Raw genomic sequence first — 27,304 nt, 5'->3', positions numbered from 1 at the left:
AATGAAACAATGTGTGCACAACAGCGTAATTCCTGGCATGTAGAAAGACAATACATTCCTTGCTAAGGTTTATTATTAAGAATCTTTGGGTAAATTGGAAGGGGAGGTGAACCATGAGAGACTATGGACTCTGAAAAACAGTCTGAGGGGTTTGAAGTGGCGGGGGGGGTGGGAGGTTGGGGTACCAGTGGGTATTATAGAGGGCACAGCTTGCATGGAGCACTGGGTGTGGTGAAAAAATAATGAATACTGTTTTTCTGAAAATAAATAAATTGGAAAAAAAATAATCTTTCAATTCTGGGGGCAACTGGGTGACTGGTTGGTCGTGTCTAACTCTTGGTTTCAGCTCAAGTCATGATCTCAGGGTCATGGGATGAGCCCTGTGTGAGTTTCCATGCTGGGCATAGAGCCTGGTCAAGATTCTCTCTTTCCCTCTGCAACACAACCCTTCCCCCCTCCACCCCCCAGGCCCCGCCGCCAAGCTTATGCTCTCTCAGAAAAAAACAAAAACAAACAACCAAAAAATGAACAAAGGACACTTCTCAATTCTATACTATTTTTATCCAGTTGGTTCTGGGCCCATTAGCATATTAATATAGACTTTCCCAAGCTTATAAAATCCAGTCGCAGGAAAGGACATGAATGAACAGTTTAGCAGTCCTCGCCTGAAATTACCCCAGTCTGGCTCCTCAGTGGAACACGCAGATGATAACTGTATTTGGAAACTGCTATCTTTAATAACTGGCAAAAACTTGGAAATACTTCCTGAAATTACTCAGCACAGATATTCTCCCCCCTGCCCCCAAGAAAGATAAGCTTAAGTCAGTAATGCTGCCAAGCGTCACTAAGGAAAGAGGTGCGCAAGGTTGTCTCCAACAAAGCCTCATGGGTGACATTTATTAGTGAATTAATGTGATCCAGAGCCTGACCTCAAGTCTGAGGGCCCACAGGTTCACTGTTTTCAGGACCTCAGAGACCAGTGCACATGTATTAAAAGGCACAGGACTCTTGAGTTGCTACCTGAACATGAATTTTTTATTATGATAAAATACATTTTAAAATTCACTATCTTAAGCATGTTTAAGTGCACAGTTCAGTCGGATTAAATACATTCAATGCCTTGTGCATCCATCACCACCATCTTTCTCCAAGTGTTTTCATCTTATAAAACAAACCCATACCCTCTAAACAGTAAGTCCCTAGTCTCTCTCCAGCCCCCCGCAACTGCCATTCTACTTTCTGTCTCCATGACACTTACAAATAGACTAAAGAATTAATAGAAGTTGGGAAAAAGAAGGTGGGAAAGAGGTTTGTAGAAGTACAAATTTCCAAGCAGAATGCATGAAGAATATGGGGCAGGGAACCCTCAACCCAAAGGACAAAGACAGCCATTGGGTCTGGAGTATACAGAAAAAGAAGGATTCAAGCTGAAGACGAAGAGGGAAGCAACAGGCATTAACATGTTCTAAGCAGAGAGGGAGCATAATACAATCTATTTTTAAATGATCACTCACTACATGGATGAAAGTAGAAGAATGAATGAATGTGGAGAGACTAGGAGACTATCATAGTCCTAAAGAACATAGTGGCATATACCAGTGCCATGGTATATAAAAAGAAAGAAATGAAAAATATATAAAAAGAAATATATAAAAAATTAAAAATGTAACTCGGTGATCGACTGAAAAGGGAGGAGGAGGGAGATTTCAAGGATGACCACCAAATTTATGATTTTAGCAGCCAGGCAATGGAAGTGCCATTTTCCGAGATGGAGAAATCTAAAGGCAGACCAGACGGGTGAGAATAGGTGAAGAGATCAAGAATGTAATTTTAGACCTTTATATTTATGACAATCTTGTGACATTTAGGTGGAGATAGATGATGATAAATGATGGTGACAGATAAAATTTTACATAAGTACTTATGACAATTCTGTGACATCTATTTAGAGATAGATGATATACATAGGTAGATGGATGGATGGATAGGTAAGTAGATAGACAGATATTTGAGTCAGAGGGGCGCCTGGGTGGCTCAGTTGGTTAAGTGTCTGACTCTTGATTTTAGTCAGTTCTTGATCTCAGAGTTGTGAGATCCAATCCAATGTTGGGCTCTGTGCTATGCATGAAGCATGCTTGGGATTCTCCCTCTCCCTTTGCCCCTTCATGCACAAGCCTACTGTCTCTCTCTCTCTGTCTCTAAAAAAAAAAGAAAGAAAGAAAGAGAGAGAGAGAAAGAAAAGAGATCTGGGATAGAGCTATAATTTTGAGAATTCATCAGCATGAATGAGATCACCTTGGGACAAAGGATCCAGTGAGAAGACAATGAATGAGGTCTCAATGACTCTACCAAGTAGAAGTCAGATGGGAGAGCAGGACGGAGCAAGTAGATGAGAGAATTAGTGGCCTGAGAGGTCAGAAGAAAACAGAGGGAAGTTCAAAGGAAGCCAAGGAAGTTCAAAAAAGAAGGACCCTTTTTCTAAAGGAGATGTTGGACGATGGGAATGAAATTCTCAACACCCCAGCTGGGCTTTCCTCTCCCCAGCTCTGAGCAGGAAGACCCAGGTCAACTCCTACCTTGGCTCCCCTGCTCCTGTTCTGTATTTGCCGTTCAAACTCTTATGCTGAAATCCTCTTGTCTCTCTAGATATGTTAATGTCATTGGTCAATGTCACAAGATTACCGTGTGACTTAACTTGTCTATTAATACAGCCCACATTAACAGTTTGACCACCAAAGCCAAGGATACTTTTCAACGGCTCAAGAAAATTTTTCGGTAGGTGAGAAGGCCCATGCTGGTTAAAAGCACTATTAACTCTTTTTTAATATTACTGTGTTATGTTAGTCACCATACAGTACACCATTAGTTTTTGATGTAGTGTTCCATCACACTGGAGCACACATTGTTTGTGTGCTCCAGTACTATGTGCCCTGCTTAATACCCAACACCAGGCTAACCCTCCTTAATACCCATTACCCCCTTCCCCTCTGAAACCCTCACTTTGTTTCCTGTAGTCCTTAGTCTTTCATGGTTCATCTCCCCTTCTGATTTGCCCCCCACCTTAAACTAGTTAGAATGGCAAAAACTGACAAGGCAGGAAGCACAATTAATTCTTAAGAGGGCAATCTAACTTCTCTCATTTCCAAGTTCTTAGTAACCCACAGAAGGTGATTTGTTCATAAACACTGGTTATTCCAAGTAAAAGACAAACATAGATAAGGGAAAAAAGAGCAAGATAATTTTTCTGGAGGGTTTGTTTCTTCCTGGCTGAGACCTGCTATGGTGAAAAAAATTTGGCTCTGGTGTTAAGTTACGTGACCTTTGGGAAATCACTCAGTGTCCCTCAACCTTAGTCTCTTCATCTTTAAAGCAAAGAAACTGAAGTCAGTTTTGTTCAACCCTCCCTCCAGTTCTACTGGTCTGTCACTCTCAAAGTATATGACTGTTTTCAACTTAGCTTATCCATAAGTTTGATCTCGATTTTCATCAGGGCACAGAAAAGCACTAGAAGATCCAGAGCCAATGATTTGCACCAACACTCCCCAGCTCAGTCTACCATTTGACATATTAGAATGTTAAGTAAAACAAAAATCTTGCTAATTTTTAGGACTTTTTAAAAGAAAACTTTATTAATAATAGTCATTTGAGGTTTTCAACTACTCTAAAGTGTTCTTTATGGTCTCTAGGTCCCAAATAAATGGTCTCTAGGAAACTAGTGCTAGAAGAAAGAAGTGGAGAACAAAGAGAAGGAGGGAGGGAAACAGGGACAGGAAGAGAACATTTTAAAAAGTATGTCCATTTAGCTAGAAAGAGTGGCTCCCATTATAGAAGAACATTCTCTTTGACCATGTCACAGAATCTATGCTCTTAGAACAATGCCTGTGGCCAAAAAATAAATAAGTAAAAAGGAATCTTGTCTTCCCAGTAAACAACCGATTCATTCATTCATTCATTGGTGAAAGACATCAAAGGTGGCATATGCATTTTTTCTTCATAATGTCCTTGGTAAGAAATAACTGAAATTAGCAACAGACTATGTTGATGCTAATTATCCCTAGAAACTGAACATACTGTTTAACAAGGTTGATACAAAAAATCTATGCACATATTAATTTTTTAAATTGCACATGCAGATATGGCCTTTAGAATAAGACTTTTTATTCTATGGGATGTTGCCTATATAAGGAAATGAGATTGGAGGGGTGATATACATACAGAAGATATTATATTATATATTACTTTATATAATATCTATATATATACACACACACATATATATATAAAATTTTTAAATGCCTTAACTTAGTCACTCAAATGAATGTTGTTGGGACATCTGGGTAGCTCAGTCATTAAGTGTCTGCCTTTGGCCCAGGTCATGATCCCAGGGTCCTGGGATCAAGCCCCGCAACAGGTTCCCTGCTGAGCAAGAAGCCTGTTTCTCCCTCTCCCACTCCCCCTGCTTGTGTTCCCTCTCTCGCTGTGTCTCTCTCTATTAAGTAAGTAAATGCAATCTTAAAAAAAAAATGAAAGTTGTCTATGAAGCAAGGGTATACACTTACCTAAATGTTGTTATTGATATGGAATATGGATATGGAATTCTTTTGGAATAAAAGTTATTTATCCCACCAGTGAAACTCTGCTACCAAGTTCTCCTTTTCTGAGACAGCCAATGTTACCAACTTTTATGTACCTTTCAGTAATACTGTAGAGCTCATTTTCATCAATATATACTGTTCTTTATTTCCTCTTGTGGATGTGTGCTATTAAATCATATGGCTGTATACACTTCACCAGTGCCCTATTGATGGACAGTTAAGGTTTCACTTGTTTTTAATATTTGTTATTAAAAGTGATGCTACAGTCTAATGACTTTAAACATACATCATTTCACACATTTGGTTCGATTTGTGGGAGTTCATTCCCAGGAGAGAAATAACTAGGTCAAAAAGTACATGCACTCAAAATTTTATTAGAGACTATTGTTTTACTTTGCAGTGTGCATGTGTGAATAGGAGATGTACATACATGGTCCAGTGATTTATCCAAATGGGAGAAGAGAAAAGTAAGTCTCCCTCATGCTGTTTCCTATGGCCTCTGCCTCCCCCTCTCTAGAAGTAACCACTGTGATTGGCTTCTTGTGTAAGTTTCCAAAGAATAGTCCATGCATATATGTACCTATAATATAGAAACAATCATGTATGTATCTACAGGAGAAGTTCTCTGGCCTGACAGATATCCAGTTTTCTTCTGTTGCAGTCAGTGGGGATCAGACTTGCCAAGAGAGACGTCAGAGATTGGTGTCAGCATTAAGTAAGGAATAGATTTTTTAATTGTCTTGTCATTTTTTTATCAGCCAGACACCAACAACATTGTGGACTTCAGCAGGAAAGCAATGTTTCTACTGACCTTCACAATGCCTATGTTACATTCTGGATGGAATAGAGGCCATGGGTCCTGGCTGAGTTTCCCAATCTGGATTCACTGTAACCATCTCTCAGATCTGTTCTCACCTTCCCAGTGGGAGAGTCTGTGCTGGGTCTCCTGCCCTCTTTGTTTTGCCTTCCTCTCTTTCTTGATTGTGTTTTCCAACAGCAGAGGGCTGCATACACATTCGGACGTTAGATGGCAAGCTGCGTTCCAAGAACCCCTCCTTAGCACAAGTGTCTTCACTTCATCTCTCCGTGCAAACTGCATGGCCCTTGCCTGACTTCTTTTCTCTCATCATGTCTTGATAAAAACCAACAAGGAGCCATCAGCCTACCACAACAGTTTGAGTTCTTCCAAACAGTTCCCCTCGAGGGGATAGATAAGTGAGTGGTTTCTCCTCTATGACAGTTCAAGGGACGACTTTACCAAATATTTTGGCACGGGATAACAAGAGTCAACAGTTTTCCAGCCTGCCTGAGAATCTTGCCTATCATCTACAATAGGTCATGCAATTCAATCACTTAATTAAGAAGAATCAGAGTTTTGTAAGGCACAGAAAGCCCATCAAGTCTTACCTTTCACAGGACTGGGTCCCAGTGTGGCTTTATCACCTACGTGGACACAATAGCCAGAGTTTGCTATTATATGCTCAAGGCCCCCTATCCACCAAGAGGGTTAATCAAGGCAAAGCAGTCCAGTTTCTCATAAGCAAGAATAACAACAAAACAGAGGGACTCAGCAGCTGTCTACTTGCCTTTCCATCCGCTGGCCTTTCTGAGGCCAACAAAGAGGACAAACCCCAATCTTGTGCAATTCCCACACATGAACTGTGCTGTTTTGGACCAATGCAGGTTTCTTTTATCTTTCCTGGCTTTGAGGAGACATCAGATTTTCTTCCGGATGAGCTCCGCAGCTCTCCCAATGCCAGCAGGCTTCGGCTTCAGGCCCAGAGCACCCTAGAGGTCACATGTGGTTTCATCTGGACAAATACTTTGAAACAAACTCCCTGGCTTTCCTTCAGAATTGCTTGAGATGACAGGCACCTGCCTCTCCTGTAGTCAGACGATGTCCAGCGCTAAGCTGAGGGCCTCATAGGGCATGGGTGGTAAGAAGAAGTGAGACTGGGGAGTTCAGCCTGAAATTATAACAAGATCTTAGATTTTAGGTCACCATTTTACTATAGCATTAAACGGCTGGCACTCTCTTGTCATGCACCCAAAGCTTTTTTTCTTGTTTTCCCCTAAAAAATCTCTTTGACACACCCTGTGGAGAATTAAAATACAGTAGTAGAAAAGCCTAAAAGACTCTGGTAAGAAGCCTTCTAAGTATATTTTATAACATCAAAAGTGAAATAAAGAACATGCCAAGATTCTTTTTTTTTTTTTAAAGATTTTATTTATTTATTTGACAGAGAGAAATCACAAGTAGATGGAGAGGCAGGCAGAGAGAGAGAGAGAGAGGGAAGCAGGCTCCCTGCTGAGCAGAGAGCCCGATGCGGGACTCGATCCCAGGACCCTGAGATCATGACCTGAGCCGAAGGCAGCGGCTTAACCCACTGAGCCACCCAGGCGCCCCAGAACATGCCAAGATTCTAAGTGTTCAGAATATCCAGTTACTTCAGTGTGAGCCAAGACATTGATGACAATTGACCCTTATCCTTTTAAAAATTAAATGAAACAGAGAATTCTAAAAAAGTAAAACTGTCAGCCAAGGGACTTCGGTAGAATATGGTCTTTGTAAAAGATGCCGTATTCTATCATCATTTCATCTTAGGTTTCTAGTATTTTTTCAGAATTTTATGTGATGACCTGGCAGTGATTCAGCATCTGAATTTTTAGATTTTTATATTTTTTTAGACTGGGGTATTTTTCATGTAGATTCAATTCAGTTACAATGAGTGCTTAAATGGATACATGTTTTTAAAGATTTATTTATTTATTTGAATGAGAGAGAGAGAAAGCATGTCGGCAGTGGGGAGGGGGAGCAGAGGGAGAGGGAGATGCTCAGGCAGACCCCCCACTGAGAGCAGAGCCCTGAGCCTGATGTGAGGCTCCATCTCACGATTCTGAGATCATGACCTGAGCGGAAATTAAGAGTTGGACCCTCAGCCGATGGAGTCACCCAGGCACCCCTAGGGTGATATTTCGTTATTAGAATCCTTTTCAATTTTAAAACTATTTTAAATTGTTAATTACTTTTAAAAGTCATATCAGAATGCATGTGTACTAGTTTATTCAAATGTTTAAGAGAAAATGAATCTACCATTACTGTATTTGCTAACCAATATTTTTCTGGGGGGTCTTATACTCTTTCGCCCCTCCCCCACTTCACATATCGAATTTCTGCTTTTCTCTTGCATGTCCTCAAGATCATATTTTCCTTATTCATCCTTCTTCTATGCCCATATCTCCTTAAATCTAAACTGTTGTCATAGATCTATCATTTTCGGTACTGTTAAGAAAAAAAAATCTGGGGGGCGTCTGGGTGGCTCAGTGGGTTAAAGCCTCTGCCTTTGGCTCAGGTCATGATCCCAGGGTCCTGGGATCAAGCCCCGCATCAGGCTCTCTGCTCAGCAGGGAGCCTGCTCCCCCCTCTCTGTGCCTGCCTCTCTGCTTATTTGTGATCTCTATCTGTCAAATAAATAAATAAAATCTTAAAAAAAAAGAAAAAAGAAAAGAAAATCTTAACAAACTGTCACAGTGCCTTCTTATCACTTATAATTTTTATTTGATAGGAAAAGAGCCCTTTTCAACTTATGATGTAGATTTTTTTCATGTACTCTTATGTGAAATAAAGAAATTAAGGTTAAGGTAATCCTAAAACATCTTTACGTTCAGAGCTGGACTCAAATCTAACTCTCGTAGAAGCAGAGAAGCACTCGACACTTCCCAATGTTCCCAGAACCCTATGTGTCTGCTTGTGCATGCTCTCTCACATTTTCTCTCTTTTCCAGAATAAATTCTTTTTTTTTTTTAAGATTTTATTTATTTATTTGACAGAGAGAAATCACAAGTAGATGGAGAGGGAGGCAGAGAGAGAGAGAGGGAAGCAGGCTCCCCGCTGAGCAGAGAGCCCGATGCCGGACTCGATCCCAGGACCCTGAGATCATGACCCGAGCCGAAGGCAGCGGCTCAACCCACTGAGCCACCCAGGTGCCCCATTCCAGAATAAATTCTTATGGACCATGCTGTAAGACTCCTCTTTGAAATTGCCTGGCACAGCTTTCAGCTGAGAGATGGGGTGATGCCCTTCTGGGAAATTACAGCAGAATTTAAAAAAAGCAGTGGGCACCAAAGTGCCTATTTTGATGGCTTGTTTAGCAAACTTAGTTTGATCACTGGATTTCCTTATATTAGAGTCTTTATCGTCTCCCTCTAACATCAGCCTATTAAATCCACAGTCTGTTGGATTTGATTCCCAACTGATGCTCAATTGGTGTAGCTTAGATATTTGGGTGGAAATTTATTACAGTCACTACCCTTCCATCTAATGGGGAAAAAGTTTTGTTCCCATGGTAACTGTTTTCAGACCAGTGCATACTTACTATACTTCTAAAGTATGCAGCACATCCTTATGGGAGTACACATCATTATGAAAGATGTTTTTACTTCTTCAATAAGCATTGATCTCTTTTTTTTCCTTTTCACCTAATTTCTGAATAAAATAAAGCTTTGTTTGTAAGAATTGCTAAGGCAGAGTTTCAGGAAATAAGAACCATGGATAAGCCTGGCCCCTGGCAGCTGCCATGAGAAAGCAGAAGCACAGTCCTCAAGTGATTTCTGGGAACACATGACCAGTCCCTCCATAGCTGTATTTCTCCCAGACTCTTTCTATTTTCCATGCATCATCACATTTGCTGTGTTTGGGATGTTGCTATGCAAAACGATATAAAAGAGTGATTTTTTTCCCCCCTACGGCACTTAAGTTTAGCAAATGCTACTCTAGAATGTTGCAGAGTTCCTTAGAAAAATTTTAGAACTCCTTGGGGAATGATCTAAGAAAGCTCATGATAAGAAAGGATAAATGTCAATAATGGCCTAAAATGTCATTCCACAGGACAAAATTCATCAGTTCCAGGGACTCTGCAACTATTGACATCATCACCGAAGCCACAGTTTTGAAAAGGGAAAAGTGTTTTTCTTTGTATTTTGCAAACAAAAGGCCCTCTTGATCTTTTTCTTACAATTCATTGGGCTCTATGAATTTTTCCCTATAAAAATGATATACTACAATCTTATTATAGGAAAGAAAGAGAGAAAGAAAGGAAGGAAGGAAGGAAAGAAAGATGGAAGGAAGGAAGAAAAGAAGGAAAGGAAAGGAATGAAAAGGAAAGGAAAGGAAAGGAGAGGAAAGGGGAGGGGAGGGGATGAAAGGGGAGGGGAGGGAGGGAGAAAGAAAGAAAGAAAACACCAAAAAATTTGTTTGTTTAAACAAATTTTAGCATTTGTTAAAAAAAAAATTGCATCACGGTTTCCTTTTTATCTTTCTTTTATGTGTATGTGTGTGAATTTTTCTTCAGAGCTCACTCCCAGAAAAAGAGATCTATGGATTCTATAGTTCTGTGATAGGCTTTTAGAAGAGGCATTATAATACATGCTCATAGGATCTTGAGCACAGAACTTCCATCCTCAGCATACATCACCCATAATAGACTCTAAAACGGTGAGTCTTCATAACTGAAGGGGCAGCACAGCTAACTTTAGGACTGGCAGCATCCATCTTGCTACTTATAAAGAAGCCCAAATAGGGACAACTGGGTGGCTCAGTCGGTTAAGTGTCTGCCTTCAGCTCAGGTCATGATCCCAGGGGATGGAACCCCACAACCGGCTCTATGATCCTCGGGGACTCTGCTTCTCCCTCTCCTTCTGCCTGCCTCTCCCCTGTTTGTACTCACTCTCTCTCTGTGTCAAATAAATAAAAAAAAAAAAAAAAAGAGAAAGAAACAAAGAAAAGAAGCCAAAATACAAGGGTTGGGAGAATAGAGAGTGAGCGATTATACACGATTCAATTTTGGGGCCTCCAAATGTAGGAGTCCCTGTGTGGTGGTCAACCTGGAGTAAGATACAGGGTTCCTAGGTGATACTACGGGATTCCAAATGTTCTGTCTGCCCTCATCAACATGCTGCAGTGTCTGAAATGCTATCATCAGGTCTCATCAGGTCCTCTAAAGTCAGATTACCTGCATGGGTAGAAGGGCCTCAACCGAAGTTGTCGGAAGGCACGTAAGGGAGAAGGGGCATCACGGGGGGCGCTGAAAAGAAGCCATGGGCATGGAGTCGTACCGTTCAAGGCAGGTCTAGGGGGCAGGACTGTGGGAGGAGCTTAGACAACAAAGGATATCGTGAAGGACATTAGCTGCTTGATGAGTGAGGGAGTGGCAGCATCTCTACAGCGGAGATTGCTGAAAGACCTAGAAGGCTTTCCTGCTTGCTAAGCTTGCCTGGCGGGCACCATTTTTGTGTAGTCTCGTACTCCTCAGCAAGGCTAGGCTTACACTTTGCTTGCCTTGTTCGTTAGCCTTGGAAGAGGTTGTTGTCAGAGAGAAAGGAAACAGAATTATTCTTCCTGCTGGGCCTGGGAAAACCCCACTCCCAAAATAGGGATCAGAAGGAAGAAGGAATGGGCTAGTACAAGATCTCACCTGCCGACAGGCCTAAAAAAAAAAAAAAAAAATCTACCAGGTGATGACATTTCCACCAATATTTTCCACTCTTTTTGTGTCCCAGTGATGATTTTGCTGATAACCAGAAATACCAGAAGCCTTGTCTATGGAAATCTGTTAAAATATTTAAAAAAAAATAATGTATTGCTTTACTACTTCTTTTATCTTTAGGATGACTAGTATCTTGCAGTTTGGGGGGTGCTGAGCCAAAATTACTTGGTCAAAATTATAATATACACACACACAAATATATGCATGAATATTTAATTATATATAAGTATAAACATATTAAATATCTATATTTTTCACATACCTATATACATACAAGTGTCACTACTACCCACTTAAGGGCACAAAAAACAGTCAGGATCACAGTAAGACTGCTGGTAAGTCTCCTGTCGAATTTTTTTTTTTAAAGATTTTCTTTATGTATTTGAAACAGAGAGAATGAGAGAGAGAGCATGAGAGGGGGAGGGTCAGAGGGAGAAGCAGACTCTCTGCCAAGCAGGGATCCTGATGCGGGGCTCGATTCCAGGACTCCAGGTTCATGACCTGAGCCAAAGGCAGTTACTTAATCAACTGAGCCACCCAAGTGCCCCATCTTGTAGAATTTTTATTCAAGGATCTAAATATGGAATTAAGCCAAGAGTAATGCAGTGAGAAATGCTAGGGCTTTGCTGGACAAGGAGAAAAAAAACAACACAATTCGTGACTTTTTCCTGCCCTACCTCCACGGCGAGCATTCAGCTCATTTGAGGGGTATTGTCATTTGTAAGAGCCAAAGCCTTTCATCATTTCTGCGCATGGCATCCATCAAAGGCAGGCCAGGTGCTGCCAGCTGCACTTGCTGAAAGAAATCACACGGTGTCATTATGAAGAGTAATGACAGAAGAATGGGTTAGTCCAGACCAGCTGGATACGTCTCTTCCACTTTCTCGGTGTGTGTGGCCATACACACACGCTCACACATACACATACTCCAGAAAAAGATGACTTCGGAAGCTCTGAATGTGTGGCGGCAGAAACTGAACCTGGTAACTATGGAATCCAGAATCTTCTAGTGTGTTAGGATGAGCAAAGCCATGGGTCTTGCTCTAAGTGGAGACAAAATATGCTCATTAAATTAAGTAAAAAATAACTCAATTGTTATATGACTTTCCAAAGGCATGCATAGCCAATGAAATGAGAAACAGAGACATGGCCGCATATTATTCTCTGTTAACAGTAGGAACATCAAACATATACAGCAGTTATAGGGTCTGTAGTGTTCTCCGTGCTTATTAAATAAACTCACCTAGTCCTCATAATAACCTTCTGATGTAAATGTGATTACTACCTTCTTTTACCAATAAAGAAACTGAGGCACAGATAGGGTAGGTAATTGTTCAAGGCCCCACCATTAAAGGTCAGTACTGGAAGTGTTGATAGGAGAATGTGGATGTCCATAAATAAAGGTATACATTCGGGGATCTGGAGTACGTCTTACAAAGATTTCATTTCATCTCTAGCATCCTTCATGTACCATACTGCACTCACCTCATTGCTTACGTAGATGGATGTGCGTTCTGACAGAGGGAGATTGCACAATGGAAAAGGTGTCCGGGAACCCGGCTGGCAGCACGGGCTGCTCAGCTGACGCTGGAAAGTGACTCAGAGGAAGGTGTTTCTGGTGTCCAGAGAAAGCCCTACGGCACTGGCAGGAAGGATGAAAGGAAACCGGTGGGTGTTACGGTCCCAGAGAGTGACGGCACGGCTTTCAAACTTAGTGAGAAAATTGCACATACTACGCGTAATGGGGTCTTCCCCTTATTAGCCGTGTTAGTATTAAGTCCTTTTCGTATACTTCATTTTATTTTATTTTTTTTTTACATTGGAATACAGTTGGCAAACAATGTTCCGTTAGTTTCAGGTGTAGGACATAGTGATTCAACAACTCTATGCGTGATGTCCCACAAGTGTGTGGCGACCGTCTGTCACCATAAAGGACTATCACAGCATCACTGACCATATTCCCAGGGTTTGTACATACTTCATTTTTCTTTTTTTTTATTAAAGCTTTTTATTATTTCTTTGAGAGACACAGAGAGAGAGCACAAGCAGGGGGAGCTGCAGGCAGAGGGAGAGGGACAAGCAGACTCTCCTCTGACCAAAGAGCCCGAGGTAGGGGTTTAATACCAGGACCCTCAGATCATGACCTGAGCTGAAGGCAGAGGCTTTTACTGACTGAGTCACCCAGGCGCCCCCATACTTCATTTTTCTCCTCCAATTACAAGGCTGACATAAATGCCAATATAGAAATGGCATAAAAGTCACATTCAAGGAGTGCCTGGGTGGCTCAGTGGGTTAAATCCTGCCTTTGGCTCAGATCATGATCTCAGGGTCCTGGGATCGAGCCCTGCATCGGGCTCTCTGCTCAGCGGGGAGCCTGCCTCTCCCTCTCTCTCTGTCACCCTCTCTGCCTACTTGTGATCTCTGCCAAATAAATAAATAAAATCTTAAAAAAAAAAAGTCACGTTCAAGTTTCTTTTTCTATTTTCTAGACATATCTGGAGATTTTAATTCATACTCCCGTTGGAGTGTGTTTGAAACTTCTTCTTCCAGAAAAAGACTGTGAGTCTGAATGTACTTTGTTCAGATCACTGGGAGATCAGTCATCTTCCAAGTTATATAATCCCACTAAATGCAAAAAATGAGACTAGGTTTCAGGTGGTTGTGTGGCTTCAGAATTAAGTTTCGTTATTTTGTGTTTGATGGATTCACACAGAAAGCCGTTAAATGCAGCAAAATTAGAGCCCCATGACTTCCTGGTGGTCATGTAGCTCATTAGGGAATGAGAAAGGAGATGTAACCAGTATTGTTCCAAAAGAAAACACAAAACGTACAAGGTAGGGAAGTGGCAAGAATTAGAACTTACCAAGAAGGGTCTGAGTATCCCTCAGTGAAAGTAACCTGACCACCAGTGGAAGTACTATACAAGGAACCCTTGCTGAACTTGATGACTTCCAAAAATCCTTCTGCCCCAGCTCGAAGACTTTGCTGGTTCATTTCAAAGAGAACTTAATTTTTTACATGCATGGACATCTAAACATTAGAACATGGGATGAAACCATTCCAAAGAGTAAGAAATGGAAAGACAGCTCTGTTCATTTTCTTGGAAGTACGTGAACTCGGTTTTCTAAAAACCAGGGAGGTGGTGGTGAGCTTTCTGTAATGCTGGGACTCAGAATTAGGGCTGAGCAAGTACTCCAGGGCTCTGTGGCTCCTGAGCCCTGGGCATGCGCAAGGAACAGGCATGGTAGAGGGAAAAGTAAGGGAGGGAGGAAAATTAGAATACCATGAGTGACAAAGATCATGATGCTAATGTGCGCCACAGCAATCACATCAGGTCATCATGGAAATTCTCATTTTGCAGGTGAGGAGCTAAACCTCAGGCTGGTAAGTCCCAAGGTCACATTAATTGGCAGAGGCATGACACAGACTTCAGATGATTCGGGATTTGCCTGTGCAACCGGGTGCTCACCCAGGCAGTGGCTTGAGCAGCCCAGCATGCACAGCTCTCTATGAAAGACAGGTCTAAGAAGGGAAGGTCACTTCCAACTTCCACGGGAAGCCTCAGGAATTTAAAATACCATTTGGGCAGTCTTTTGTCCTCCCCCGAGACTCACCTTTCTTTATATTAAATGGAAAGAATATTAATGAATTTCGGAGGTCTCTTAAACTCAAATCCCTATTTGTAAACTCAAATCCCTATTTAGAAGGACTAGGAGAAAATGAAAAATGATTGAGTCATTAAGAAAAAGACAGTGTAGAACCCAAGTTTGGGTTTTGCTTTCCGACTTGAACATTGATTTGTTCCTCTATGTTTGAAACATAGTCAATGTTTTCTTTATGTTTGCGTTATGTTTCTCTATTCCAGGAAGCATCTAAGAAAGAAAACCCTCCCTCAAACTCTTCTAGCATTATTCCATAGCCGAAAGGGCTATTACTGTTTATGGGTCTATTGGCTATGGGCTACACAGTTTCCTTTACCTCCTTGAAATAGAGTAGGAAACAGGTAAGACCATTGTAAGAGTTGTCACTCTAAGACAGTGATTTTTTTTTTTAAGATTTTATTTATTTATTTGACAGAGAGAGCTCGAAAGGAGGCAGAGAGGCAGGCAGAGAGAGAAGGGGAAGCAGGGTCCCTGCTGAGCAGAGAGCCCGATGTGGGGCTCCATCTCAGGACCCCGGAACCATGACCTGAGCCAAAGGTAGACGCTTAACCCACTGAGCCACCCAGGCACCCCAAGACAGTGATTCTTAACTGGGAACAATTTTTCCCCCCACACCCTGGGAGGGATACTTGTTACTTTCTGAAGTGTTTTTTTGTTTGTTTGTTTTTGTTTTTTGAGAGAGAGAGAGAAATAGAGAGAGGGTGCATGCATGCCCAGAGACATGGAGGTAGGGGAGGAAGGCAGAGGGAGAGAGAGAGAGAATACTAAGCAGCCACACCAGAATGAAGCCCCCCTCAGGGCTCCTCCATCTCACGACCCCAACATCATGACCTGAGCTGAAATCAAGAGTCAGATGCTTAACCAACTGAACCACCCAGATCCCCTGGGGATAACTTCCACAACTGGAAGCTACTGGCTTCTAGCGGGTAAAAGGGATGCTGCTAAACATCCTGGGGTGCACAAAACAGCCCCCACAGCAAAGACTGATTCAGTCCCAGATGTCAATATTGCTCATGGTGAGAACCTCAAGTCTAAGAGCAGATGAAATGCACTGAGCTTACCCACTTGGGCACTACATTTTAGGCTTTCAGACCTAAAGAAAAGAGCACAGTGGAGTTACCTGGGGTGTTCTGATAGGAGGAGAGGGAACACCTCTTCCACATTCTCTAGTAATTTTCAAAGTTCATCGGATGAGCTTAGGTAATTATTTCCACCATCTCCTTTCTCTGTGTTTCTCATTACACAAAAGTAAACTGGCTTTTGAGAATTATTGCTAGTCTGTTGGACATCACTTTTCATAGCTTGATCTTCAAGCCAGAGTTTCCTCCCTTTTTTTGTAATAAGGAGTAGAAAATGTGGAAGAAGATTCAGAAAAACTTTTCCAACACAAAGAGGTTTCCGATTAACCACCCAAGCGACAATCTCAGTAACCTTCTCAATGTTTAGCATTTTTAAAAGTCTGCTACTTAAAAAAAAAAAAAAGTAGTTGATTAGACAACAGAACCCAGGAAATGCGCCTAAAGCAAGAACTTAGAAACACAAAGTAGTTTTAAGACCTAGAAAACATGTTGAGAAAGAAGGCAAAAGGTACCAGGTAACAAAAAAGTCATCACATAAAAGGTAATATGACTTCACGATCAAGGTAAAAAAGTACGGAGTATAAAGTCCAGGTATGACGTTCATAAGTTTGAAGACTGTCTGTATCACCTAAGCTTTGGCAAAATCCCCAGACCCATAGAGAAGTCTGAGTCACTCATCTCTCATTTCTTTATTCTCTGTAAAAGGTGACCCAGGTGTATGTTCTGTGGCTGAATGAACGCGCTGAGACAACGGAGTATAAAAGGCCACTGACGTCAATCGCAGGAAGAGAAAGAAATTATTTCTCAGGTGAGCATTTGGCCTTTTTATAAAAACTAGATTTTTCCTGTCTCCAATTGCTCCGAATGGCTTTAATTTAAAGATGCGTTAAAAATTTTCACTGTTGTGACTTTTCAGGTTGTCATTTGTGCGTCTGGTATGAACCAAAGAGAATCTGAAGGTTATTTCTCAAGCCAAGAACAAAGTCAGATAACGTCAATGTTGGCCTGAGCTTTGCATCCAAGAGGTTCGTGATCATTTTGCTGAAAAAGTGGAGAATTTAGAGTGGAGAAATAGTGGAGAATTTGAGGTAAAGTGAGCGCTTCACCTCAGCAGGAAAGCCACTGACTGCAGTAACCAATTAGCATCTAAAATGGCCTGCTGTACTAAAGCACCATTTCTGTTTCAAGGGACAGCTCTTTGCCATAGGATTTTCCAGGTCACTCCTTACAGAGACACTGAGAAAAATGTTAAATTATTATTTTCCTTAGTTAAGTAGATGTCACACCCAGCATGGGGCTTAATTAAGCTCATGACCCTGAGATCAAGAGTGCCATGCTCTACTGACTGAGCCAGCCAGGTGTCCCTACATGATTTTAAATTTGGTCCATTTACACTTATTATTTACATGTAAACCATACATACTGAGATGACTGATGTATTTATGATTGATATAAGCTTATCTGAAGTATGTTAAGACTTCCTGGAAGTTAACTTTTATTGTTATCCTTCACATTCCAAACATTAAAAGCATTAAATCAAGTTACTTTTTTTTCTTTCTAATGTAAAATTTAGAAATATAAAAAATATAGACTTCTTAATTCAGAATCCATCATTATTTGTACTAATCAAACAGATTCTTTTCCTGTAGGTTACTTTTTGCTTTACACACACATACACACATGTACACACACACACACACACTATATATATATACACACAAATATAATTTATATATGTATTTATATATATTATATATATATACATAAAACAAGTTGGTAACACAATATAATTTCAAGGAAATTGTTAGCTCACTTACATGAAGAAACTTTTAATAAGACTTTTTAAAAAAAATTTTTTTTTGACAGTGAGAGAGAAATCACAAGTAAGCAGAGAGGCAGGCAGAGAGAGAGGGGGAAGCTGCTCCCCGCCAAGCAGAGAGCCCGGTTCGGGGCTCGATCCCAGGACCCTGAGACGGTGACCTGAGCCAAAGGTAAAGGCTTAACCCACTGAGCCACCCAGGTGCCCCAAGAAACTTTTATAGATTGTAGGTTTACTAATTCAAAACTCTTCAACAGATCTATTTATTCATGCAGAAATTCCAACTGACCAGAAAGTCCATCTAAAATTATTCTATTTTAGGGGTGCCTGGGTGGCTCAGTCAGTTGGGCATCTGACCCTTGATTTCTGTGCAGGTCATAAGCTCAGTGTCGTGAGATCGAGCCCCATGTCCAAGTCTGCTCTGCCCCTCCCCCTTCCACTCCCCTGCCCTGGGTGCAGGTTCTCTCTCTCTCTCTAAAATAAATAAACAAAATATTTTATAAAAGATAAAATTGTTCTATTTTGATAAAAGAGTAAATGTGCTGGGAACTCCTGAGCTACTCAGCCCCCTGAGTACATTACTTTACTTAAACCTCACAACAACCTTAAGAAGTAGGATCTAAAATTATTTTCATTGAACAGATGTAGAAATGAAGGTAAAAAGAAGTTAGAAACTTACCCAAGTTCAGGCAGTAGGTGGTGAAGTCTGATTTTAAAACTGAGTTTGTCTGACATAGAGCCAAAACCCTGAAACAGAGCACCACAAACTTTTCATTAGTCTAGATATTACTTTATGGACTACTATAATAAAAGCACATTGTTTTAAAGCAATCTTTAGTTAAGAATTAATCACAAATTCAAACTGACTTTTCTTTTAGGTCTAATTACTAAGCTTTTAGCATATGTTAACTAATACCCTTTTCCTCAAACCTCAAAGTGTTTTTGCTGTAAAATTTTATTCAATTTCAGTTAAAAATTGTATAAAATTTACTATAACTTTCCATTGAAGAGAGACATTAATATTGTAAGCTAAATTTAGCAATATATGTCAAGAAGCTTAAAATATTTATACCCCCTAATTTAGAAACTCCATTTCTGAAGAATTTATCCTCCAGAAATGGTTAAAATGCATATAAACATTTTATTAAAAACATATTTATTTATATGTAGTTATGAATTGGAAGTAATAAAAATACTCTGGGAATGGCTAAATAAATGATGGTATTGCCATTCCAAGTGACATTTGTACAGAGTTTATTAGACCATGGAAAAAGACTTGTGTGATGTTTATTTTGCTTAGAGTGTGAGGCAGAGAAGTACAGCAATACAGAGCAAGTATTTAGTCACAACTGTGTAAGATACTTTCCAGAGTCACAAAAGTGGAAGACCCCCAAAACATGTTTAAAATGCCTTTCTATTTTACTTCTATTTGTCCAAGTGTTCTGATTTAAAATTATTGGTGCATACTACATTTAAAATGGAAAAATACACTTGAATTTTCTTTTTCAAAAAGTCATAGGTCAGCAAGATGGCAGACTAGAAGTCCCTTGCTCCTATCCCCCCACAGCAACAATAATATGGCAGATATCCTGGGATAAAAAGGCTTTTGTGGAAGCTCTGGATGGAGGTTGGAGGTTGTGAAACCCTGGTGGAGCCCATCTGGAGGGCCCTTTGGAGAAAGCAAGCCCCGATCCCCATGTGGTAGACTCCAGACCCAGAAGCAGCCCTGTGCACCTGTTGACTCGCTACAGCCCCATTTGGTGTTGGTCCTGTGGGAGGAGCCACACCCATCCTCTGGGAAATCAGGTTGGACTTGCCAAGAGTCCTACGGTACAGCTGAGGTGGTGACTACAGTAAAGAGATTCTTAGTTGGAAAAGACAAAGAACTCAGTTCTTTCAAGTACAAACCACAGAACTATTAATGTGGGAGCTACAATAGATGTCCTTTGTCCTGGATATGATAGAGACCTCCTTGGAAATTCCAGGAGCCCAGCATGCCCACACCCAGTATGTTTACTGGTTCACCTGGATATTCTCTATGCTGGCAATGTCTACAAACCATTGTCTTTGAAAGCCACCATACTATCATCGAGAGAGACCAAGGGGAATGGAAGCAATGAGATGGCTTTCCTCTCTCCTGCTACTCAGAAGGCTGTTCTTGTTCACAAGCTGGGGGAAGGAGAAAGAATGAATGGGGGTAGGAATAAATTCCTTGTCTTCTAGGACATGCAAAGTTTCATGTCAGCTCGAAGGACTATACGGAGATGGAAAAAGATCTCAGTCATGTCCAATTAAGTTCTTAGTCATATATTTTTTAAACATTTTACTTACGAGAGAGAGAGAGAGAGAGAGATCATGAGCAGGAGGAGGGGCAGAGTGAGAGGGAAAAGCAGACTCGTACTGAGCAGAGTCAGGTGGAGGGCTCATTCCCAGGACGGTGAGATAATGACTTGAGCCAAAGGCACACCCCAACCAACTGAGCCACCCGGCTGCTCCATTAGTGCATATTTTTAAAAAGAAATACACAACAATACTTAGTATGAAAATAATGTTCTATTTAAAGGTTTAGTTCTTTCAGTGTATTTTTAAGACCACGTAAAACGTCTTACTGGAGAGAATATTAAAAGTATAAATTAAAATATTTCACGATAGTGTAATTTAAAAAACTTTTATAAAACACCCACCCTGGGAAAGGTATCCACGGTCAACAAAGTTAGGGAAACATGGCATTTTGCTACAGTCTCCTTGAATATCGACAATGTACGTTGGCATGTTGCAAGCTCCTAGAAGTCCCAGAAGATAGAGGTGTGTTTAACTTTGCTTATCTCATTGTTTGTCCAACCTAATGAATCCCAGCCTCATCTTTTTCAAATATAAAGAAAAGCGACACAAAACACACCTTAGAAAATGTTGCTCTAAGTCCCCCCTCTTTTTCTGTCTTAGCCTCTTCCCTCATGGGAGAAAATTCCAGACCTCAAGCCACCTCTCCCCAACCTGTTTCCCAGGCTCCCACTACTTCCTATCTAGAATACAACCCATACTGGCGATACTGACGAGTTCCTGGGATGCTGCCAGTGAGGACCGCACGTCTATGCTGATCTGAAGAGAACCTATGTACAGTTAAGAGAATAAGCGGTTCAATTCCCACTCCCGTTGGTCTTCCCTCTCCCCACCCCAGCCAAAGTTGAAGGAGATCTCCTTGGGTTTTGTTTTTGTTTTTGTTTTTGTTTTTTGAACGGGACATCTTTCCATTAGAAACTCAGCACTGGCTGAGGCAGCCAATTAATTTTGCATAAGCTGCCACAGCAGCATTAGATGCTAATCTGTTCATTCATAACCACAAGGTATTGTGTTAGGGTCATGTACATGACTTGTGCCTCCAGCCCTGTGGATTTATTTAGTGCTTCGCCTCTAGTTCCTGCAGCTGTGTCCTTTCAATGACTGCTTTATGGTGGCCAAGAGAGTTGAGGTCGGCTGCCAGGACTCTGAGATCTGGAGGAACACATGGACGCATTATTCTTTTACTCTGAAGCTATCCAATTCCTGTTCCGGTCAGATGCGGAGATAGTGGGAGGATATCTCTGACACAGCCCAGCACTTAGCGTTGGTGATATTACTCAGGCCTGACATTATTGCAGAAAAAGCAGGCTGACGTCTGTCTATCCATCGTGTGTTCTTCAGTGGAAGGTTAATTACTAATGAAAGTGTAATAATACAAAACATAATTCTGAATGTTGCTCCTGGCTTTGTTTGTAAGAACTACTATGGAGCCATTATTTCCTTTATTCTAAGACTACACATTGGATCCTGCTTCAAACAAGAGGCAGTGAAAGAGGGTTTACTATGCTAATCGAATACTAATGAGGCTTTGGTGTAAGTTGTTTTGTGTTACAATTATTTGCAACTATATTTCTTCTGAACATATGTACCAGCAGGGGCCAAACTACCTCAAAGGTAGTAAGATTCTCACTTAGCCTGAATATTTGGAAAAAGTATCTTGCCACTTTTTCTTCTATGCTTGTAACATTTGTAAAGGGTTTTGTTCAGCACTAAGGAAAAGCAAAATATCATCATCATTATTACTGGCCTTTGTCCACAGTGGATTTCATCCAGACTCTAACCAGTGACTCTGTGACTAACAATCTGAGTCACTAAGTTTCATATGTTTATGTATTTCAACACAATTCCCAGGCTGAGAGGGTTTTTTTTTTTTTTCATGTTTCAGAGCTTAGAAAAAAATAAATGCCTTTCTGTTATTTTTGAATCCAGTGTTACTGAGTAACAGACTCCAAGCAACTCAACACACAGATTGAAATGCTCCTTCAGTAACAGATTAGTACGGTCAAAAGTTTAAAAGCTACCGGAGTGTCAAAAAAATCAGTACGCATTTTTAGGACAAAAGTGTTTTGGTGTGGTGGAGAATTCAGGTAAGTATAAATATTTGTGATTACACCATGGTAGTGACACATGATAATCTCGGAATTTAAAATGCAGGGAATCTTGGGGCTCCTGGGTGGCTCGGTCAGTTAAGGGGTTGACTCTTGGTTTCTGCTCAGGTCAAGATCTTGGGGTCCTAGGACTGAGCCTTGCATTGGGGTCCTTGCTCAGAGGGGAGTCAGCTCGAGGATTCTCCTCTCTTTCTGCCCCCCCCCACTTTTGTACATGCTCCCTGTCTCTCTCTAAAATAAATACCCCCCCCCAAATGAAATAAAATGCAGGGAATCTACAACTAAAATGTGATATGGAGAATGACTGAAAAATTCGAGTGTATTTATTGGTTACTAACTTAGCAAAGAGGTACATTTTTATTCTTACAGCTCCTTCAAAGAAATATCAGAAAATGGACAGTCTGAGCTAAAATATCCCTTTTTTATGTGGAAAATTCCATTATTTTACTAATTTTCTCATTTTCCTTATCAATTCTCATACCAACCCTATCTTGTCTCTAGACTGTAACTGCTCCTGATTGGTCCATCACACCCATTTTATTTTATTTTACTTTTAAAGATTTATTTATTTATTTATCTGACAGGCAGAGATCACAAGTAGGCAGACAGGCAGGCAGAGAGAGAGGAGGAAGCAGGCTCCCTGCTGAGCAGAGAGCCCGATGCGGGGCTTGATCCCAGGACCCTGGGATCATGACCTGAGCCGAAGGCAGATGCATTAACTCACTGAGCTACCCAGGCGCCCCACACCCATTTTAAAAAGGCAACTACCCTGTCATTTTCTGATCAACTAACTTCACAAGCATTTGCTCATACATTTTCACGGTATCTCAGATTAATAGCACCTTACAGTTTCATGGGATTTTTCTAAGGATTCTCTTGCCTGTTATGTTATTCTCATCATTATATGCAACAGAGCAGTAAGGTATTGTCCCTTTTTATAGATGAGAAAATTGTGGCATATTAGATTGGGGTATTTGGCTTAGCCTCATTGGCTAAGATGATAAGAATTATCACTAAAAAGAAAAAAAAATCAGAATTCTAATGCAAAGCTATCCCACTAGACATGCAATAGAAAGTTGAGATTTTAAAAGAAGTTTTGCCCCTAGATTCTCATAATTCAAGATTAAGAATTAAGGCTGGCCAGATGAGTTGTTATTCTTGGATATTTGTCCTTGCAATTACTATTCGTGATATCAAGTATTACATTGTGTTACCTTAATGCTGCCCAAAGTACTGAAGTATAATTAGATCACATAAAACGTTATCCAAATATGACAAGATAATAAATTCACTTTTAAAAATGATTTGTTAAAAAAAAAAAAACAGGTATATTAAAAAACTAGAACGGGGTACCTGGGTGGCTCAGTGGGTTAAAGCCTCTGCCTTCAGCTCAGGTCATGAGCTGGGGGTCCTGGGATAGAGCCCCTAAGCGGGCTCTCTGCTCAGCAGGGAGCCTACTTCTCCCCTTCCCCTCCCACCCCCTCCCCCGCCTGCCTCTGTCTACTTGTGATCTCTGTCTGTCAAATAAATAAATAAAATCTTAAAAAAAAAAAATTGAACAAAACTCCAAATAGTTGGTGTCAGCTTTTATATTGCTAGTATAATTTCCACCAAGTTCTTGGAAAATTCATTGATCAATTATATTTGAAATCTCATCCTTTTCGTCTTTAGTTCCTTTCACTCCCCAGGTCTTTAAGTCAATGCAGTCAATTCTAGAGTATTCTAGATTTGCAACACCCAAGCATGGGAACCACTAACTAACCACAGGTGGCCACTGAAAACCTTTAAATGTGGCTACTTTAAACTGAGATGTGCTGTAAGCATAAAACACACTAGATTTGAAAGATCTATTATGAAAAAATGAATAGACATCTCAAGAAATGTTGAAGTGATATTTTTCCCATATTGGTTTAAATAAAATGAATTATTAAAAATTTTAAAAATTGTTCCTCATTGTGTGGTCTTCTTAGGATGTCCTATACAGGTCTATACAGAATGTTCTTGAGCATACATTCATAAGATTCCTGTTGCCATCCAAGCAAGTTGTATTTTTTCATTGTGACCCATCTGGTTCTGCATTTAAGTTAATGGCCTTTCTAAGAAAGATTCACCCAGAGTTTCTCTTTCATCTTCCACAGTGCTTGAGCTGGGCCCTTTCTGATTTCTGTTTAAAAGCTACACCTCTCATTTAATTGAGGCCCCTTGCCCCTCATCTGACTCACCTGTGACCCACAGTGAGCCTCCTAGGGGTAAGTTTGATTCTGCAGCAGTAAGAGATAAAGTGGGATACTTTACAGCGTGCTTCGATAACCACCTGCCTTTGGCTCATCTTTGCGTCTTGGTAGCACGGATTTAAACGTCCCACCCCATGACTTCTCCCCATAACCTGCGGGTAGGGTTAAAGCCGCTCCCCAGCGAGCGTTGGGAACTCGACAGTCTGATCGCAGCACAGGGAGAGTACTTCTCAGTTCCTGGAAGTTTTAGGGACAGTGGTTGTGAAGATACTTCCTGGGCTTGGTCTGATAACTGTCAGCACAGGACGGAATTTCTCATCTTTGGGAAAAGAGGTGAGAGGCAGAGATAAAAATGGCCCTGAACAAGGACCTCTGACAAGGAGGAGCGAAATGTTTACCTACACGCCAGGAAACAGTATCGCCCAGTGCCCAGCTCGAGTCTGCGAGCCACGGAGCCTCCCTGCCGTGCGCTGGCATCTGGGGGCGTCACAACAGTGCTGAGCGCCGCCACGTCCCAACGACGAATAATTTTCCAACGTAGAGCGACATTAACCGATCGATGACTATTTTCCCCTTAAGCCGAGCAAAATCTGCATTCCTCTCCCTGCCGTGCGCCCGAACCCAGACATGAACAAAATAGGCTTTCGGAGAGAGAGGCCTGAGCCGGAGAACCGTGTTCAGCTCCGGGGCTTCAAGCCCAGAACCGGGCTGCAAAGAATGCGGCGGGACAGCAGCGAGCAGAAGGAGGATAGAAGCGGGAAAGCGGGGGCCCTAGAGGAACGGACAAAGAACCCGCACACTCGGGGGGGAGAAGCCTGGGACCAGGGGTTCCAGGAACAAAAGCTTCATAAAAGAGGCTTTCGAGTCTGAGAGCGATCGCTTTAAACTGCAACCCGAAACCATTCAAGTCTGCCCATAGGGTCTCAAGAAAGTGGTAAAGTAGATAATGTGTAAAGATTTCTCTCCCTTCGCTCGCCGCACCCCCCCTCCCGCCCCCCGAATACGGGTAAAGAAAGGCCCTATTTCAGATTCCGGATTCTAAACTACGGGCTTAGGCTGGGAAAAGCCATCCCGGGGCTCTTTCCCACCCCGGGATGGGCGTTTCGACGGTTTTAAACACACACACACACACACACACACACACTCAGGAGAGTTTCGTCCACAGCCGTACTTCGAGAACATCCCATATCGCAAACTCTTCCACGGATTTTAGTCGGGATAAAGAGCGCATAAAAATTAGCAGGAAGAATTCAAAGACATTGTTCGCCTGAAAGGCGCGGACCACACAGCCTTAGGGAGGCGGGGGCCATGGGAACACTTTCTGTTGCTGTAAAATTCCAGCCGCGGGGCAGCCTCGTCGTCCCGAGTCCCAGCGGGGAGCAGCCAGGCGGCGGGGCTCCGGGGCTCCGGGGCTCGCAGACGGGCGGGCGGCGGCCGCTAGGGACGCGCCCCGGGCCTGCGCTCAGGTGGAGCGCGCGCGGCTCGGCAGCTGCGCCCCGCGCCCCGCGCCGCCCGCCCTGCGCTCCGGGCCCGCACGGCCGCCCGCGCCCTGGGACCCCCCGGGGAGGGGAGGGCCGGGGGGACGCCGCGGCCGAGCCGCTGGAGCCGAGCCAGGCGAGGGGTCCGCGGCGCGCGGTCCTTCCCCAACGGCTGGCCCGGGGCGGGGCGGCCCCGTCCCCGTCCCCGTCCCCAGCCCCGTCCCCCCGCAGTCCCATCCCCCTCCCAGCCCTGCGCCCTCTCAGCTCCTTCCCGCTTTCCCCGGGAGAAACATGGCCGGGAGCAGCGAGGAGGCGCCAGACTACGGGCGAGGCGTCGTGGTAAATGCAAACTCCCGATTTCTGGGCTGAGTCGTGCGCTCCCCGCTCTCTCCCCTCCCCTCCCTCCTTGGCACCCTCCTTTTCGATTAAATGCCTGAAATGCATTCGCGTGAAATGCGGGCGGGCCGCTGCTTTTGTTCTCCCGTCCCGGGGCGGATTGCCTCCCTGCTCCCTTCCCAGCCGCCCCCCTCCCCGCGCGCGACCCGACCCTCAACAGCCCTTCACCCCGTGCTCTTAGTGTCCCCCCCGCCCCACTCCGCGCCCCTCCCTACCCGCCCGGGCCAGGAGTCGGACACTCCGGCGCTGAGCCTGTGTGGGGCCGGGTCCCCACTCCGGCTAGCGAGGACGGGTCGCCTTTAGGAGCGCGGCGGGTCCGTGAAGACCCTCGCGCGCTACTCGTGGGGGCCTCTCTCCCTTTGTGCTTCCTCTCACCCCTCCAGCGCAGGCTTCCAGTTTCGTTTTCCAGAAGGATCCTGAAGCTTCTCGAGGGTAGCTAGGAATTCAAGTTGCTCAAATGGACGGAGTTTGAGCTTTGAAACGTGGGCTGGGACCCTGGGGTCTTTGCAGATCGACACAGGCTAGAGCCTCTGGGGAGTCAGTCTCCTTGTGAGCAAAAGGGAGATGCTGCGGCCTTGACCCTTTGAGCTTATTGGAAAGATTTTAAAATATCTATCTAGTAGTGTGTCCGGATGGGAAGATGTGGGATGATGGGTTCCCAGACCAGAGCCTCTTTATTCCTGGGAATCCCTCAAAGAGTCAGAGAGTACCTATGTGTCAGTGTCCTGGAATCAAATCCGTTCTTGCCCTGTGGCCACTGGCGTCTGCTCCGGGCTCCTGTCTATGAATGGTTTCTATAGAAGGCGGTGGTTATTACTGTGTCAGGTGTATGAGCAGGGGTGAGGGTGGAGAGTGGGGCTGACTTGCTGCGTTAACACTTCTTTCTTCAGAGATCTGTGGTATTTGCAGAGAACCTGTGATTATGCATGGATTGCATGGGATTTGAGGAAGGAAACACCACACACTCAGCAGAACTCATCAGGTTGAAATGTGTCGCTCAGTTCTCAACTTATCAGCAGAACATTTCTGTCTTCAAGAATGAGGAATT

At 42.6% G+C, this 27,304-nt stretch overlaps 1 protein-coding gene and 1 long non-coding RNA gene across 6 annotated transcripts in view; one reads left to right on the top strand and one right to left on the bottom strand.

Annotated features, from left to right (window-relative positions):
* Positions 1-6,517: 6,517 nt before the first annotated feature.
* Positions 6,518-26,719, bottom strand: LOC122891680. 3 transcript variants are annotated; one of them, XR_006381304.1, is made up of 5 exons: positions 20,385-20,504; positions 18,380-18,447; positions 12,626-12,782; positions 11,818-12,183; positions 6,518-6,562 (listed from the first exon to the last, which is right to left on the bottom strand). It is a non-coding gene; the product is annotated as an uncharacterized LOC122891680 (long non-coding RNA). The 3 variants fall into 3 exon arrangements; XR_006381303.1 differs by lacking the exon at positions 6,518-6,562 and adding an exon at positions 26,632-26,719 and having other exon boundaries at positions 11,649-12,183; positions 20,385-20,483; XR_006381305.1 differs by lacking the exons at positions 6,518-6,562; positions 20,385-20,504 and adding an exon at positions 26,632-26,719 and having other exon boundaries at positions 11,649-12,183.
* Positions 26,137-27,304, top strand: part of PRTFDC1 (phosphoribosyl transferase domain containing 1) — a 95,143-nt gene continuing 93,975 nt past the window's right edge. For all 3 annotated transcript variants that reach the window (XM_044227528.1, XM_044227529.1, XM_044227527.1), the window contains exon 1: positions 26,137-26,199. In XM_044227528.1, coding sequence (XP_044083463.1) covers positions 26,152-26,199 — 48 coding nt within the window. In that variant the 5' untranslated portion in view covers positions 26,137-26,151. The remainder of the gene's footprint in view (positions 26,200-27,304) is intronic.

This window comes from Neovison vison, chromosome 12, assembly GCF_020171115.1.
Source record: "Neovison vison isolate M4711 chromosome 12, ASM_NN_V1, whole genome shotgun sequence".
Classification (NCBI taxonomy): domain Eukaryota; kingdom Metazoa; phylum Chordata; class Mammalia; order Carnivora; family Mustelidae; genus Neogale; species Neogale vison.
Note: the sequence above shows the minus strand (reverse complement) of the source record. Positions and strands in the feature narration are given on the sequence as shown.